The 14,464-nt window shown below is 60.3% G+C and overlaps 2 protein-coding genes across 3 annotated transcripts in view; one reads left to right on the forward strand and one right to left on the reverse strand.

The window, feature by feature from the left end:
- Positions 1 to 8,782, forward strand: part of CFAP92 (cilia and flagella associated protein 92 (putative)) — a 51,576-nt gene extending 42,794 nt beyond the window's left edge. Inside the window, exons 13-16 of the mRNA XM_064496173.1 lie at positions 4,752 to 4,916; positions 5,375 to 5,575; positions 5,650 to 5,806; positions 8,595 to 8,782. Of these exons, the coding sequence (XP_064352243.1) occupies positions 4,752 to 4,916; positions 5,375 to 5,575; positions 5,650 to 5,806; positions 8,595 to 8,629 (558 nt within the window). The 3' untranslated portion in view covers positions 8,630 to 8,782. The remainder of the gene's footprint in view (positions 1 to 4,751; positions 4,917 to 5,374; positions 5,576 to 5,649; positions 5,807 to 8,594) is intronic.
- ACAD9 (acyl-CoA dehydrogenase family member 9) overlaps positions 7,309 to 14,464 on the reverse strand; it is a 29,786-nt gene continuing 22,630 nt past the window's right edge. For both annotated transcript variants that reach the window (XM_031471033.2, XM_031471032.2), the window contains exons 9-18: positions 13,704 to 13,779; positions 12,154 to 12,224; positions 11,775 to 11,894; positions 10,743 to 10,871; positions 10,128 to 10,207; positions 9,556 to 9,682; positions 9,297 to 9,374; positions 8,779 to 8,907; positions 8,199 to 8,271; positions 7,309 to 7,798 (exon numbers count right to left, since the gene is read on the reverse strand). In XM_031471033.2, coding sequence (XP_031326893.1) covers positions 7,698 to 7,798; positions 8,199 to 8,271; positions 8,779 to 8,907; positions 9,297 to 9,374; positions 9,556 to 9,682; positions 10,128 to 10,207; positions 10,743 to 10,871; positions 11,775 to 11,894; positions 12,154 to 12,224; positions 13,704 to 13,779 — 984 coding nt within the window. In that variant the 3' untranslated portion in view covers positions 7,309 to 7,697. The remainder of the gene's footprint in view (positions 7,799 to 8,198; positions 8,272 to 8,778; positions 8,908 to 9,296; positions 9,375 to 9,555; positions 9,683 to 10,127; positions 10,208 to 10,742; positions 10,872 to 11,774; positions 11,895 to 12,153; positions 12,225 to 13,703; positions 13,780 to 14,464) is intronic.

A 14,464-nucleotide genomic window follows, 5' to 3' on the forward strand; every position in this document is an offset into this window, starting at 1 on the left:
TTGTTGAGATTTGCTTCAGGGTCCAGCACATGTGAATTCTGGTAAATGTTTCAGTGTACTTGAAAAAACAAAGTGAATACAAGTATTGTCAATTATGTCAACTTCATTCCTGCCCCCCCCCCCATCCTCTGTTTCTATCAGTTCCTAGAGGAAGTCTGCTAACACCCCCAGGTGTGATTCTGGATCTGTTTCTCCTCCTCTGTCTCTGCGTCTGCGTCTGCGTGTCAGGGCTACGTGTCAGACGTGCAAGGTCAGCACTGGTTTATCTTGCGGAGTCTGTCCTTTTGTAAGTAGGTCTCCTTTGTCTCTGGGAGGAGGCTTCAGAGGAGAACATTACAGTGAGCCAAATGCACAAGTCTCGGGTGCGCGGCCGCACCCGTGTTTCTCTCTGCTCCGATCGCGAAGGAGACCCGTTTCTGCCGCCCCGGGAAGCAGCTCGCCCCCTGCAGGCCAAGCACCAGCCTGAATCCGCCACCTTACAGGGGTTTTCCCGTGGTGGCCTGCACGTCCCGCAGCCACAGCGTGCGCCCCTGCCTTGGCCTCTCCTGCTGCATGGAGGGACTTCAGGAGGTCTGTTGGCGCGCATCTGTCCAGCGCCGGGCAGCTTTACACTGTGGGTGCGCCGCAGTCCGTCTGCCTGCTCTCCCACTGATCTGTCTTCGTGCTGTTTCCCAGGGTCCTTGCAGGGGGAGGTCATTACGGGTGAATTTCTGTGAACTTTTCTGTACAGGGCCGCTTTCGTGGGCCCGCGCCCTCATTGCTCTTGGCAGGTACCTGGGAGTGAACTCCTGGGCAGCAGGGTAGCACAAACTTTAACTGCCACGTTTCCAAAGAGGTTGCCCATTTCTAAACTCCTCCCAGCAGATACAGTAGCCTTTGGTTTGTACCCGCGGACGCTTGGGTCTGTCCAGCGGTCACCTCAGCCGCTCTGTTGGGATGTGCGGGCGTCACACGCTGCTCCCAGTGCCTCCCCTGATGGGCAGCCATGCTGAACGCCTTTCACACTTTGGCCATTTGGGGGTCTCCTTTGTGAAGTGCCTGTTCAGATGTGTATTTTCTCTCCATTTACAAGAAACTGTGTTTTTCTCACTGGTTTGCAGGTTTCTTTCTTTTTTTTTTCTTCCCGTCCAGACGAGTTGCCGGATGCACGTATTGCAAGTATCTCTTCCCGGTCTGTGGCTTGCGTTTTCTCTGCTTCAGTATTGTATTTTGGTAAGAAGTGTTTTAACATTAATGTGCTCCAGTTCATCATCTTCCTCTGGCAGGGTTCGGGCTGTTTCTCCGGGAGAGTGCCACGTGGCGCTGTTTGCACTCTGCGAGGATGTCACTCTGCGTCCTCTGCCGCCCACGGCCGCCTCTCTTGTTGAAGGTGGGGTCCGCCTGACTCTTGCTCTTAGGAAGATAACGTGCTTCCTCCAGTTGCCCTTAATAGTATTTCTCCTTTCTTCGTCCTCCAGCGTCCTGTGCTGCAACGCCCCCAGACGCGTGCAGGTCTCGTGCTGTGGGTTTGTAAGGCTTGCTGGGTCTGTGACCCGGTATCTGCAAGCTTTAAAAGTTCTAGGTCAGTGTTTCTCTCCAGATACTCCGTCTGCTCACAGTCCAGCCCTCTCTCCCACCCCCTGGGGTCCTCATGACAAGTCAGATACTGTCACTATAACCTCCATCTTGTATCTCGCACTTTCTCTTTTCTTTTTCTTTTTTGTGCTTCAATCTGGACATTTCCAACAATCCATCTTCTGACTCATGCGTCTTTTCTTCTGCAGTGTGTTCACAGTCCTGTTCGCAGTCCTGTTAACTGACCCAGTGAATCATAATGTCAACAAAGTTTTTCAATTCTAAGATTTCCACTTGATTTTTCTGTAGATTCCAAATACCTGGTTTAAATCCTAAGCCTTTCCATTTATTTTCTTCACAATATTAATCATAGTTATTTCACTGTCCTGGTCTGAGAATTTCAGTGTCTGAATTCCTCGGTTCTCCTTCTACCGTCTGCCTCTTCGCTTGGTTCTAACCGTTGGGTCCCGTTTCCTGGTACGTGCTAACCTTTTTGTTTAGCTGAGACAGAACTGACACATGACCCTGGCTTCAGGCGCACAGCCTGGCTGCTGTCTGTACATACTGCGCAACGATCGCCCCGTAAGTCACCGCCCACGGCCGCGGCGCCACTGTTCTTCCCTTGCGTTAAGAGCTACTCTCCTAGCAACTCAGACGCGCGCACAGTGTTAACGCCAGTCACCACGCGGCACGCCGCGTCCCCAGGCCTCGTCTCATAACTGGAAGTTGGCACCTTTTAACCACCTTCACCTGTTCGCCCAATCCCCGCAACCACCCATCTGCTTTTTCTATGACTGTGCTGGGTTTGTTTTTTTTTGGCTTGTTTTTTTAGATTCCACAACTAAATAAGATCATACAGTACTTGTCTTTTTCTGTCTTATTTCACTTGGTGTAATCCTCCCTTTAATGTCAAACCTCTACCTTTTTGTCTAAAGCAGTTAAAAACAATACACAGCATGTTGTTAGCTCTACCAGGAACCCGTGAGCTGAGAGCCCTCCGGGGGCCAGCTTAGCCCACTTCCCGGGGCCGCGGTCGGGCTGGGCTTTGCTGGCCCCTCTTTTCTTTTAAACCTCCCCTCCTGCTTCCTTTGTAAGGAGCAAGTTTTCTTCTGCCGATTACTTAAAAGCTGTACATTCTGTCTGTTTTTAATGTGGTTACCTGAAGGACCATGTTCATTTTAATGTGTTCCTACTGAGTTCTGAAGCTTCTGTTTTATATTAGTTTCCTCTGTAAGACAAGTAGCCCTTATAAGCCTTGTACTGTGCCCCCCCCCATTTTGTATAAAGTCGCTAGGACTTCAGCGCTAGACACATTTTACTCTCTGGTCCTTTTTGGGCAAAACTTTACAAGGATGCTGGACACCCTTGCTTGCTAGTTTTGCCCAAATGCTCCCAGACTTTCTCCTCCACGTTGCGTTTTCTTCCAAGCGTATTTCCAAAGGCCTTCGGGTAACACCTCCCAGGGCCTCGGGCACCTGGGGCTGGGCGCTCACAGGCGAAGGACAGCTGGGCTGGGCGTGGACTCCCAGGTTCAAGGCCTTTATCCCGCGCCCTGTGCTGCTGCTGCAGAAGCTGAGGCCGGCCCGACGCCGCCTTCCACAGGTGGCCTGCGCCCCTTCTCTGGAAGTCCGCAGGCTCCCTCTGCTGCCTCGCATTTCGTCAGCAGCGTGTCCAGGCATGGGGATCTCCTCATCTGCTCTGACGCGCATTCTCTCTTCAAGCTTTCCTGATCTCACTTTCCCCTCCTTTTGTGACGTTGCCACCTCTGTTTTCAACCTCTAAACCCAGGTTTGTAATTTGCCTTTTCATTCCAGGCTGCTTCCTGGGAGCAGAGTCAGGCTGACTCTCCAGGCCCCTGGCTCGCTCCGCGGCACGTCTCCCTCCCTGTGCTGTGTCGGCTCCGGTATTTCTTCTTCTCGGTCTCCCTCTGCCTCGTATTGCTAATATCTTCACCTGCCTTTTAAGAATGATTTTATTTATCTTAAATTTCAGTCCCATTCCTTCCAGTAATTGGGCTTCATCTGTCCAGTCCGTGGTCTCTTAGGTGAAGCACACTAGTTACTGTGGCTCTGAGTCCGGGCTCCCCCGCAGGCTTCAGCCCCGGGTCGGCGCCAGGGCAGAGAACCCCAGGCATTCAGGTCACACTGCTGCCCACTGTTTGTTTTCACTTTACCAAGTATCTGTTTTGGTCGGAACTGCAACCTTCAACCTGGAGGCAGCAGCGTGGAGGCGGGCCGTCTCCCGAGGCTGTAACCCCCCAGCTCTGGGGTTGGGAAGGCGCGGGCTTCCACTTTTATTAACAGCGGACTGGCTAATTCAGACCAGCCCTCCCACTGAGGACAACTAGAAACACTGGACAAAACGTTAAATATTCTGACTGAAGCCACGTGTGGGCCTCGACAGGGTCTGAGCTTAGACGGCCCAGCAGCCTCCTGGAAGGCACTCGAAGGCCTGAGCCCCTCATCCAGGACCCTGGGCTGCCTCTGCCTCAGTCCCCGTTGCCTGACAGTCTTTTCTCTCACGTGCGTGAGTCAGTTACTTTGTACTCTCTTGCAGAAATTCCTCAAAGATCCAAAGTCAAGACGTTGGTTTCAGCCTGAAGACAGAGTTTACATATGAGCCAAAGTCACCGTCTTGAGCTAGGTGTTTTTGTTTTACAGCAAAAAAAATGGTTATGCTGCCAACATTAACAGGTGAATGGAGCGCGGGCTGCGCTGCTTGTGAACAAGTGAGGACGCGTGGCAGCTCGCCCTCCTCCCGCCCACCTTTCTCTCTCCTCTCTCTTCCCTCTGTGCTGTTTTCACTCCCAAAGGAAACCGGCAGACCATCTCTGGGCTCCGGGGAGAAGAGGGTGGCCCGCCCCGCACGCTCAGCACTCCGGCGACCCCGGCTGCGGTGGCTGTCCTCATGGCGTCAGGTCACGCGTGTGCTGCGTTTGTACCCGTGTGAACCACGACAGCCGCAGCGCCTCCCACTTCTACCCCTGAGGATTCCACTCGCCAGGTGCTGCGTGTTCCAGTCGCAGCTCCGGCGTCTGGTCCTGAGTCCACCGTGGACGGTGCGGGCTGCCAGGGTCCTGTGACGCACAGGCAGCTCCCGGCCCGCAGTTCCGTCCCCGAGGCCTTCTTGCTGGATACACACTGGCAGGTGGTGGTGAGGGGCCTCATGTGGGGAATGACTGGTGTCTCTTTCTCCAGAAAAACATCACGGGAGCCTACCAGGTCAGCAAGAAGCCTCCCAAGCCTGCGGTGAAGGTGATCAAGATCTCAGCCCCGGCCAAGGACGCGGTCCACAACTACAGCATCCAGACCCTGAATTCCACAGAGCTGGCCAGGAAGGAGCTGTACCGGCAGATGGCCAAGGTGAGTGACGGGCGTGGCGCAGGGGGCGGGGAGCAGCCCAGCGCCTCCCCCCCAGCCGGGACGGAGGCGCGGGGCTGATCCAGCGCGCTCCTGTGTCCTCTCTGACCAGACCGCCTGGGGGGCTGCAGGGCATCTCCAGGGTCGGGGGACGCTGGGCAGGGTGTGCGTGGCTGCAGGCGTTCCCAGGTTCCCGGCCCCAGGCAGACTCTCACTGCTGCTGGTGAAAAGCAGCTGTCCACCGAGGGAGAAGCCTGGGCTCCGGCTTCCAGTCCGCAAGAGCATCAGAAAAGCTTCAGTCCGAGGGGACAAAGGCGTGACCCTCGTGGGGCTGCTGCAGGGTGAAGCAGCCTGCCCCCTACGCCGTCGGGAACCATCGGTGGCCCCCGCTGTTCCTGCCCCTCCCTGGAGACCTGAGCTCTGCTGCCGGCCTTTCCATCCGCACTTGCACTCATTTTCAGGAGCCAAGGAAGAGATTCACGTACTCACAGAACTACCTCTCAGCCATGGTGGAGCCTCAGGATTCGGAGGAAGAGGAGAGAAAAGCCAAGAGGAAGTCCCGCCAGGCCTGGCTCACGCCCACTGGCTTCCAGGTGACGGGCCTTCACCGGGTTGAAAGCACCGAGCACCTCGGGCTGCCAGCCATCGGCGCCCCGGCAGAGGTGGGTCTGGGGGAGCGGCGGTGCCCGGGAGGGGCACGTGCAGGCCCCCTCCTGACGCCCTGCTCGCCGCTCAGGAGTGGAGGGAAAAGGCGCTGTTTACTAACGTGCTGGCGCCGGTGCTGCCCCGGGAGAGGTGGAGCTGGGACCGGCGCCACCAGGACTTCGAGCTGTACAAGAAGCCACCGCAGTTCCTGGAGCCGCCCCCTCCTCCAGCCCCGAAGCCCAGAGCAGGTACCAGTTGACACCCTTGCCAAGCTGAGTCCCCGCTGCCGTCGGCAGGAACTCAGCGCCCCCCTCCCTCTGCACAGCACCGTGTCTCAGCGCCACGCATCCCGTGCTGGGGCAGCAGGAGTCAGGGTGGGACTCTGACACCTGGACCCTGGTTCCAGCAGTACTGCTAACTTGGGTGCTATGGCCAGGGCCCTTCATTGCTCTGGGCCTGGTTTCTTAGCTATAAAAGGGAGAAGTTGGAAGATGGGTCTAAGGGCTTTGAGACCCATGGCTGGTCCCTGGAGGCCAGGCCAACAGCTGGGGGCAGAGGCTCCGGGCCTCAATGGGGCCATCGGGCTGCCTCCCAGCTCCAAGACACTGCCAGCTGTCCCCCCATGGGGGGAGAGGCCTGGCTACACCAGCCCCTCCAAGTCCTTGTCACCCCTCTGCTTAGGAAGAGGGACCACAAAATCATTTATAGGTTGACAGAGAACCCAATTTATCTAGTAACAGAGCCAGAACCTTTGCTCAGGAAGAGAGTTGAGTTGATCTGGCAACAGGTCTCCCTGGGGAGCCATACACCATGGGTTTCCTTCCTTCCCCAATTCCCAAGGCCACTTGTAATAGCCCTGTGAGACAGCAGGAAGGGCTGACAGGCCCCGGGCTCTGGGGCTGCCCAAGGTCTTCCACCACTTGTAGGGGGCCCGGGCGTGCCCCTTCCCAGCACTGGCTCCCAGGCACCCTGCCGAGGACATCCCACCCCACGATACAGGGAAGAAAAGCTCCGTCTCAACGAGGGAGGGAGAGTGAACTGGCTGCCTGCCCTTTTAAACTCAGCTGGACAAAGAGAACCTGCTGCTGACGGGGCTCCTGTGTGCAGCCAAGCCCCCACCCAGGGCTCCCGCGGCCCCGGCCCCCGGCAAGAAGACACTGCCTTTCCACCAACAAAACACTTCGAGAACTTGGGGTTTCATTGCAAAGTTACTCCCCAAGTCTCTCTGTTTGTAAACGCTCACCTTTTGAAGATGAGCTGTCAAAATGCTGGTGGCAGGCTCAGCCCCGCCCACCGAGCCGCGCAGCTACCGATGCCTGTCCCTGTCACCTGGCAGATGACACACTTGGAGGAAGGCGAGAGCCAGGGCGACATCTGTGAGGGGCTCTGGAGCACAGAGACCCAGGAGCCAGACCGCAGGCCAGAGCCTGCCAGCACGAACACCCGGGACCAGCGGGAGCCGGGCTGCAGGCCGAGGCCTGTCCGAGCCACCGGAAGACACCTTTTGTCCTCCCTTCGAGAGCGGAGGCCAGCCCCGCTGGGAGCAGCACGTGCCGTCACGTTCAAGCAGCAACACGGTTTCCCACCCATCACCTGAGAAGGATGTCGGGGCTGATGACCCTCGGGCCTAGGCCCACCCTCAGCTGTGCGAGCACGCAGGGCGTGTGTCTTCACGCAGGGCGAGGACAAACAGACCGGGAAGCTGTCACCAGAGGGCGGCTCTCGCGGCCAGGCAGGCTGAGCAAACACGTGACGAGTACGGCAAATGCCGGCTGCTGTTTTATGCTCTTTCTTGTTAAGCGTTTCTGGTACACGTTTGAAGTGCATTTTGCTCCCAATTTAAAAGACTGACGCGCACGCGGTTCTCAGGCTGCTGCTTGGGGAAGGTGTGGTCCGGTGGAAGGGCTTTTCCCCCCCGAGACACGTCCCCGCCGGGAAGTCTCCGGGCCTGGAGTCCGAGCAGTTCTGCGCGCTCTGGATCCGGTCAGAGCCTGAGACCCTGTCAGTCAGTCGGGCAGCAGTGCCCATGGGTCAGGGGGAGGCTGGGAGAAACGGCCAACTCACAGTAACGCAAGTTCTCCACCTTCCGGAAGGAGTGAGTCCAGGTGCGGGCAGCAGCGGGGACGCTGTCCCTTCGCATCAGGACGTCCGGTCCAGAGGGTGGGTGCAGAGGTAGGCTCGCTTCTCCAGGATCTGCTGGGACACCTTCTTGATGTGTTCATCTAGGTTTTCTGGAGCATCTGGGAGGGAGAGAGGGGGGCGCGTGACCTTTCTGCCCTGTGACAACAGAAATCTTGCTGGAGCATCTTTTCCCAACACGGTCAGCCCACCCGCTGTGAAGGAGCCTTGAAGGCCAGGAAGTGACTGAGCTGCAGGGAGAAAAGGATCCCTGGCGACTCCAGCCCACTGGCCGCGGAGCCATCTCTCCACCCCCACAGTGCCCGCCGCACAGGATTCGCTGCTCCTCCTGCCGCCATGGCCTCGCCACGTGTCTCAGTGAGACCCCGGGCCACAGCCGGAAGCCGGGGGTCGGGGCGTGAGGAGGTGGCGTCTGCTCACGCAGTGCAGCAGGCGGTGCACAGCCAGCAGGACAGAACTGTCACCTGGCATCGGCCCCACGCCCTGCCAGCCCCCACTTACGCTTGTCCAGCTGAGACAGGGTGAAGAGATTCTGGTGATAAGCCTCCGCGCAGAAGACACTGGCCAACAGAACCTGCCAGTACCCAAGTCAGAGAGGAGGCGCGCTGAGAGCCCGGGTCTTTGGGCCTGAGGACAGCCCTCCCTGCACCTGACCTGAGCTTCAGAGGACTCAGTCCGTCTGCCGAAGCGGGCAGCGTACCCGGGCTCAGGCCGCCTGGCTCGGAAGCCTCGGCCTCGGGTTCTGAGTACAGCCCTGGGCCTCAGCTCCCTCCTCTGTGGGACGAGCCTCACCCCAGGCCACACGGGCACGCAGCACCCACCCCACCAGCAGGGTACGGGGGCAGATGGGTGAGGCGCTGGGCTGGACCCCTGTCCCTCACCCTCCCTCTCTCTCAGGCAGGAGAACGGAAGGCAGTGGCCCTGTGTCCTGAGCAGCATGGACTTGCCCGTCGGAGCTGAGAGCGTCACCGGACCACAGCCCGGCCAGGTCGGAGGCCGTGGGCCCGTGTTCACCCCTCCCTCCCCCTCCCCCCGGCCTCATTAAAGCGTAGCAGGAGGAAGCTGGCACTGAGGGGCTCACCTCGTGGTCGTGGTTCCGGAGCCCCAGGCGGATGGAGCGGCTGGCCCGCGACAGCACGGCCGTCATGCCGAACAGGTTGATGAGGACGTTGGCCACTCGCTTCAAGACCAGCTGCTCCTCCACGATGGTCTGGGAACAGAGGGCAGGGTGGTGACTTGCCGCCTGGGGGCAGGGGGCCCGCTGCCTTCCCTGCGGGTTGTGGGAGGCTGGCTCCCTCAGCTCTGTCTAGATGTGGGCAGGAGCCCAGGCCAAACCAGGTCCAGAAACCTGGCTGAGACCACACGCCAGTGCTTAATGTCGCCTTCAGCACCAAGGGCCTCAGAGATCAGGTCCTTAGATCTGAGCCCAGGCTGGGGCTGCCCCTCCTGCCTGCAGGGGGCCTCTTCACCTGGAAGGTGGCCCCCAGGACTGACAGCCCACCATGGCGACCAAGATTCCATTCTAGGCCTGGTCCCAAAAGGAAATACTAAGCAAAAACGTCACCTTGTGGACCGTGGCCCGCCCCCAACCCCAGGCACCTTGCCAAAGCGAAGCAGCAGTGTCTCCACGGTGCGGCCAAAGTGGTACACGTTCTCCTCGAGCCTGTGGGCGCCGTCCTGGGGGGGGCCAGGGCACAGGACCTCATTCAGCACCCCTGCCCACAGTGCCCAGCCTGCCCCACCCGGGCCGGCCAGGGCAGATACGGGGGCCTCAGGCCTCCTCAGCCTGGCCAGTCCGCCCCAACACCCCTGCTCACAGCCCTCCTGGGAAGGGGCTACCCCATGGGGGCACACGCACCGCAACACTGGGGTGCACGGCTCCGAGCTTTCCGGTCAGCCCCAGGTCCACACCTCGGCCCAGGGAGTCCTGAAGCCTCCGGCCAATGGTCTCCATGACAGTGGTCACGTTGCCCTGTTTAAGCTCACTGCAGAGAGCCCACGCCCCGTGACCTGAGGCCCCACTGCAGGCTCCCACCTCCAGCAACATGACCCCCCCCGCCCGGTGCCCAGGGCAGCGGGACACCCTTTCCTGCTCCCCGATGACACAAAGCCCGAGGGGCCAACTCAGGTCCTATGTGCCCATGCCCCTGCCCCCGTGCCCACTGGCCACGTGGCTGCAGGCCTCTCCTCTGACAGAGCCACATTCGTGCTCCCTCCCCTAGGAGCTGGGTCACGCCAGCTTCCAGGTCATTCTCCCACTGAGCGGCCTCGGTCTGGGTGCCAGCAGTGGTTACTAATTGCCCTGGCCCCTGTGCTCCCACCAGCTCACGTCGCCTGAGCCCAGGAGGAGGCCGCCCCTCCCCGTGCTGCCCAGGATGGGCTCTGCTGGGCAGGGAGACCCAAGGGGCAGACAGGGAAAGTGACACCTACTTGATCCTTGCAGTCAGGACTTGGCCAGCGTGCTGCAGGCCCGTCAGGGCAATGTACATCCGGAGGATCTCATTGGTTCCCTGTGGCCAGCAACACAGGTCAGGGGCAGCCCCATGTGCAGGAACCACTAGGCCATGCTGCCACCCGCTGACCCTGAGCAAGCAGCTGGGAGCCGGGGGTGTGACTGGGGGGCCAAGGGAGCCTGCTTCCTGAAAACCCAGCCCCTCTTTGAGGAGGAGCACCTGGGTCTTCACCCTCATGGTGTCCAGAAGTTGTCCAGGCAGGCCGTACCATCAGACCACTGGCCCCCTGAAAGAGTGTCTGGGGTCCCCACACCCCCTTCCTCCCCGCCCCATCCCTTGCACACACTCACTGAATGGACTTGCGGCCTGTGACCCGCCAGGGGCAGCACTTGGAGCACAGAGTCGCCTGGGAAAGCCCTGAGCGACGAGCCTGCCCAGCTGCGGCAGTGCCCGAGGGAGGCCCAGGCTGGGGGGGGGGGGTGGAGGTTCGAGGCAGGACCCCGCCTCCCACAGGAGGCTCCCACTGCGGCCAGCAGGCCCTCAGCCTCCTCCCCTGCAGAGCGGGGTCCACGCCAGGCAGCTTGGCTCTCACCTCGAAGACGAGCAGGATGCGGCTGTCACGCAGAAGGCGCTCATAGGGATAGCCCTTCATGTAGCCCGTGCCCCCGAGGATCTGCAGCGCCTCACTCACGCTCTGCCACGCGCCCTCGGAGCTGAACACCTGCCGCGGGCCGGGGGCGGGTCAGCCGGGCTTTGGGGTGAGATGACCCCCGCAGGAGCCCTGACTGCCGGTCTCTCGGGGTGTCCGCAGGCAAGCCCTCCTCCCTGCTCGAGCGTGGCGCCCCGCCCTCCCGAGTCTGGGTCTGCCTGGGCCAGAGGGGCTCCCCTCAGCCCCCTCCACACCCGGGGAAGCCAACATCCTTTTAAAGCTCCTCCAGGGAGCCTGACCCACACCTGCCCAACCCCATCCCCTGAGACCCCCTCCTGTGCACATGACTACTTGGCTGGACACCTGGCCCCGAGTGGCGGGTGTGTGTGCGTCCATGCGTGAGCATGCTGAGAGCAGAGACCGGCACACCTGGCCTTTGTCTCGGCCCTAGAAGAGGCTGCACTCAGGGCACCGTGACTCCCACGGTGGTGGTTAGGGTGACAAGAGGGGAGGTGGTAAAGCCAACGTAAGTGCACTGGGCATGAAGGCTCAGTGCACGGAGACCGGTGAAGCTGTTACGTACAATTCCAAACCTTTCAGGTGGGTTCTGAATGTGCACTTCCTTTTCTCAAGCGTGACCCCCACAGACCAGCCTAACAATAACTGTGGGGCCACAGCAGGGCTGCCATCCACCCTGCAGCAAAAACGCGGCCCCTCCCCGGACAAGCCCAGAAGCCTCCGCAGTATTTACCTTGGCCACATCCCTCACAAAGGGAAGCTTCCAAACCGAAACGTGGGTCTTAGAACAAGACAGCCCTTCCCCAGGAACCCAGCTGCTCTTTTATGTGGATGTGAAGTCACAACATGGGGCCTGTTTTTTCCTTTAGCTACAGACCGCTAATCAACTGGTGACAACCTGGCCACAAGCCAGGCCGTCCTCTGCTCCCGCCGCGTGTCCCTGGGCACCGGGATTACCTTCACCATGGCGGCCTCGATGGAGCAGTCGGGAAAGCCTGGCTGGTCCAGCATCCCCGCGGTCAGGTAGGTCATACTTTCCATCACATAAGTCTTCTGAGCCATCAGGGCAAACTTCTCCTGGCGTGTTGAGAAAGAAACACCATCAGGACACAAATCTGTGTGCGCTGAGACCAAACCTGCCAGCCTGCAGAGAAGGGAGGCTGGACCGAGCCCCCTGCCCAAGAGCACCAGCCAGGGCCCAGCACTCGCACAAGGAGCCCGGAGACACACAGCCCCGTCCCGTCTTCCCCGCACAGGAGGCGGCAGTCCAGGCCCCCGAGGGCACTCTGATGCCCATGGAGTGGAGCCCACGAATGCGGCCCTGGACCTTCGGTACCTGAATTAATCCGAACTCGCTGAGGTTCCTGTTGAACTGTTTCCTGGTGCAGGCGTGCTCCGCAGTCATTTCTGGAGAAGAATGGGCGTTAGAAAGAATGGCTCTCCACCTGTCCTGAGGTGACTTCCTAGTGAGGCGCTCTCGTCATCACTCCAAACCCTCAGGTAGGACTACAGGAAGACAGTCCACCGCGACTGAAGAGCCCTGCACGGGGCGGGAGGAGCACAGCCCCCTGGAGCAGTGCCCACGGTGGTAGACAGGGGTGGGCACGGGCTGGCGTCGGACCAGCTGTGAACCTGGCATGTGTTCTCTCTCACTAGCTGAGCCGGGCCAAGCGGCTTCACCTCAAGAACAACCCCGAGAGTGGCAAAGCCCACGGGATGCGGGTGTAAGGCCCCTGGCAGAGCTGCAGAAGCATCCTGCGTGGCGGGGACAGGCGCGTGTCTGTCACCGACAGCAGGGGGGTGGCCGGTCTGGACCACAGGGCCGTGGCTTCTAAGTGTATAGCTGAACACGGTCTGCGTCACGGGCCCGGCCCTGAAGACTCCAAGGGACCCAGCAGCCTCCCGTCTGGTCAGCAACAAGTCTGCCCTCGACCCCCCTTGCAGCCAGCCCTCTGAATGCTCCCACAGGCAGGATCCAGCCAGAAACTGGCCCCACAGTGGGCTCAGGAGGTAGACTGGCTCCCACATCCCCACGTCTGGGCCTCGGGATCTCAGAGACTCCGTATCCTTGGGGACAGGCTGACTGTGAGAGTGAAACCCACGCAATAAGGAGTTTTCCAGATGGGAAAGCAGAGGCCCAGGCGGCCTCTGGGCCTTGAGGGCAGCTCAGAAAAGTGGGGTCGGCTTTTAGACCCGGGTGTATGGTCTTGGACAAATCATTTACCTTCTCTGAGCCTCAGTCTCCTCATCTGTAAAATGAGAGTAAGAGCCCAAAACAAACCTTCCCGCCGCCGCCTCGCCCTGAACCCCGAGCACCCAGGGGTGCGCCAGCCCCAGGTACACCCCGCACCCAGCCAAGGCCCTCGTTTCCCTGCAGTCCTGCCCGCAAAGTGAGGACGGCTGTGGTGTTCTGCGCCCACCAAACCCCACGGGGCTGCTCTCACTTCTCAGGCAAAGGAAAGCCGAGGGACAGGGAGTCCCGCCCTGACCCCGCTGCTCACTGCCGTGCAGTCACCTGCAGGACAGGCTCCCGTGAGAGTCAGCGCCCAGGTTTATCAGCGTCTGGCTCACACTCAGATGTTCGATAAGCGGCTCTGTCCTTAGCGGTCAGGGCAGCACCCTCTCTACCTCCGAGAGAGCGTTCCCCCCACCACCTGTGGGAGGAAGTCAGGGGAGGGTGCAAACATGAACCCGCCTCTTCCGGGGCGGCCCAAGTGTGTCCTCTGGCCTCAACTGAAGCCCGGATCTCAGACTTGGACGGGACAGGCTGTTGGCGGCCTGGCTCAGGCTGACCTGCCCGGGGATGCAGCAGGGCCTCTGGGCCGCAGCGGGTGGGTGTGGTGGGAGCAAGGCCACCGCCTCGGGCTCCTGTCCCAACTCACCTACCGATCAGTCTCTTGAGCATCCCGGCCACGGCACTGCCCATGCTGAACCGCCCACTGTTGAGGACGTTCATGGCCACCTGCAGAGAAGGGGGAGCTCGCTGTGGGTCCGCTGTTCTGGCGTCCTGCTGGGAGAAGCCCAAGGGCCCCGGGGGCAGGAGGTGACAGACCTTGACGGTGCCTGTTCGTGCTGCCAGAGCTCCCCTGACAACAAAAGGCAGCGTCGGGCTGCAGTTACTCATCCTGACAACCCTCGCTGGGCTGGGCTGGGCGAGAGCACGGTCCCGACACCCCATCATCAGGTGACTGCATCACTGCAACGGCTCTCAGACGGCCTTGGAGTCACCCCCAGAAAAGGAACGGGACGCCTCTCTCCACCTCAGTGGAAGGGAGCAGAAACTAACTTGTCGGGTAGCTGCTGCCAGCGCCCCACTTTCCCAGCAACCCTTCAGTGTCAGGGCCCCATCCGACAGAAGAAGAACCTGAGGTTCAGAGTGGAGAACCAGCTCCACAGCAAGCGCCTGCCTGATGCGCAGGCCCAGGCCCTCTGCGCTGAGCCAGCCCCTTCCACCAACTTGACCTGCTCCTCCCCACAGTCGTGGAGGTAGTTAAGGGGCTCGGCCAGCTTCTTTCCTCTCCTCTAACCTCAGCTTCCTACCTGAAGCACGTGGTGAGCACACACCTGCTTCCCCAGCACCAGACTGCCCAGGCTTGGGGAGGCGCCCCCGCAGAGGCCCACGGGGGCACAGAGACATGGCCACTCAG

Source organism: Camelus dromedarius, chromosome 17 (assembly GCF_036321535.1).
Source record: "Camelus dromedarius isolate mCamDro1 chromosome 17, mCamDro1.pat, whole genome shotgun sequence".
NCBI classification, from domain to species: Eukaryota; Metazoa; Chordata; class Mammalia; order Artiodactyla; family Camelidae; genus Camelus; species Camelus dromedarius.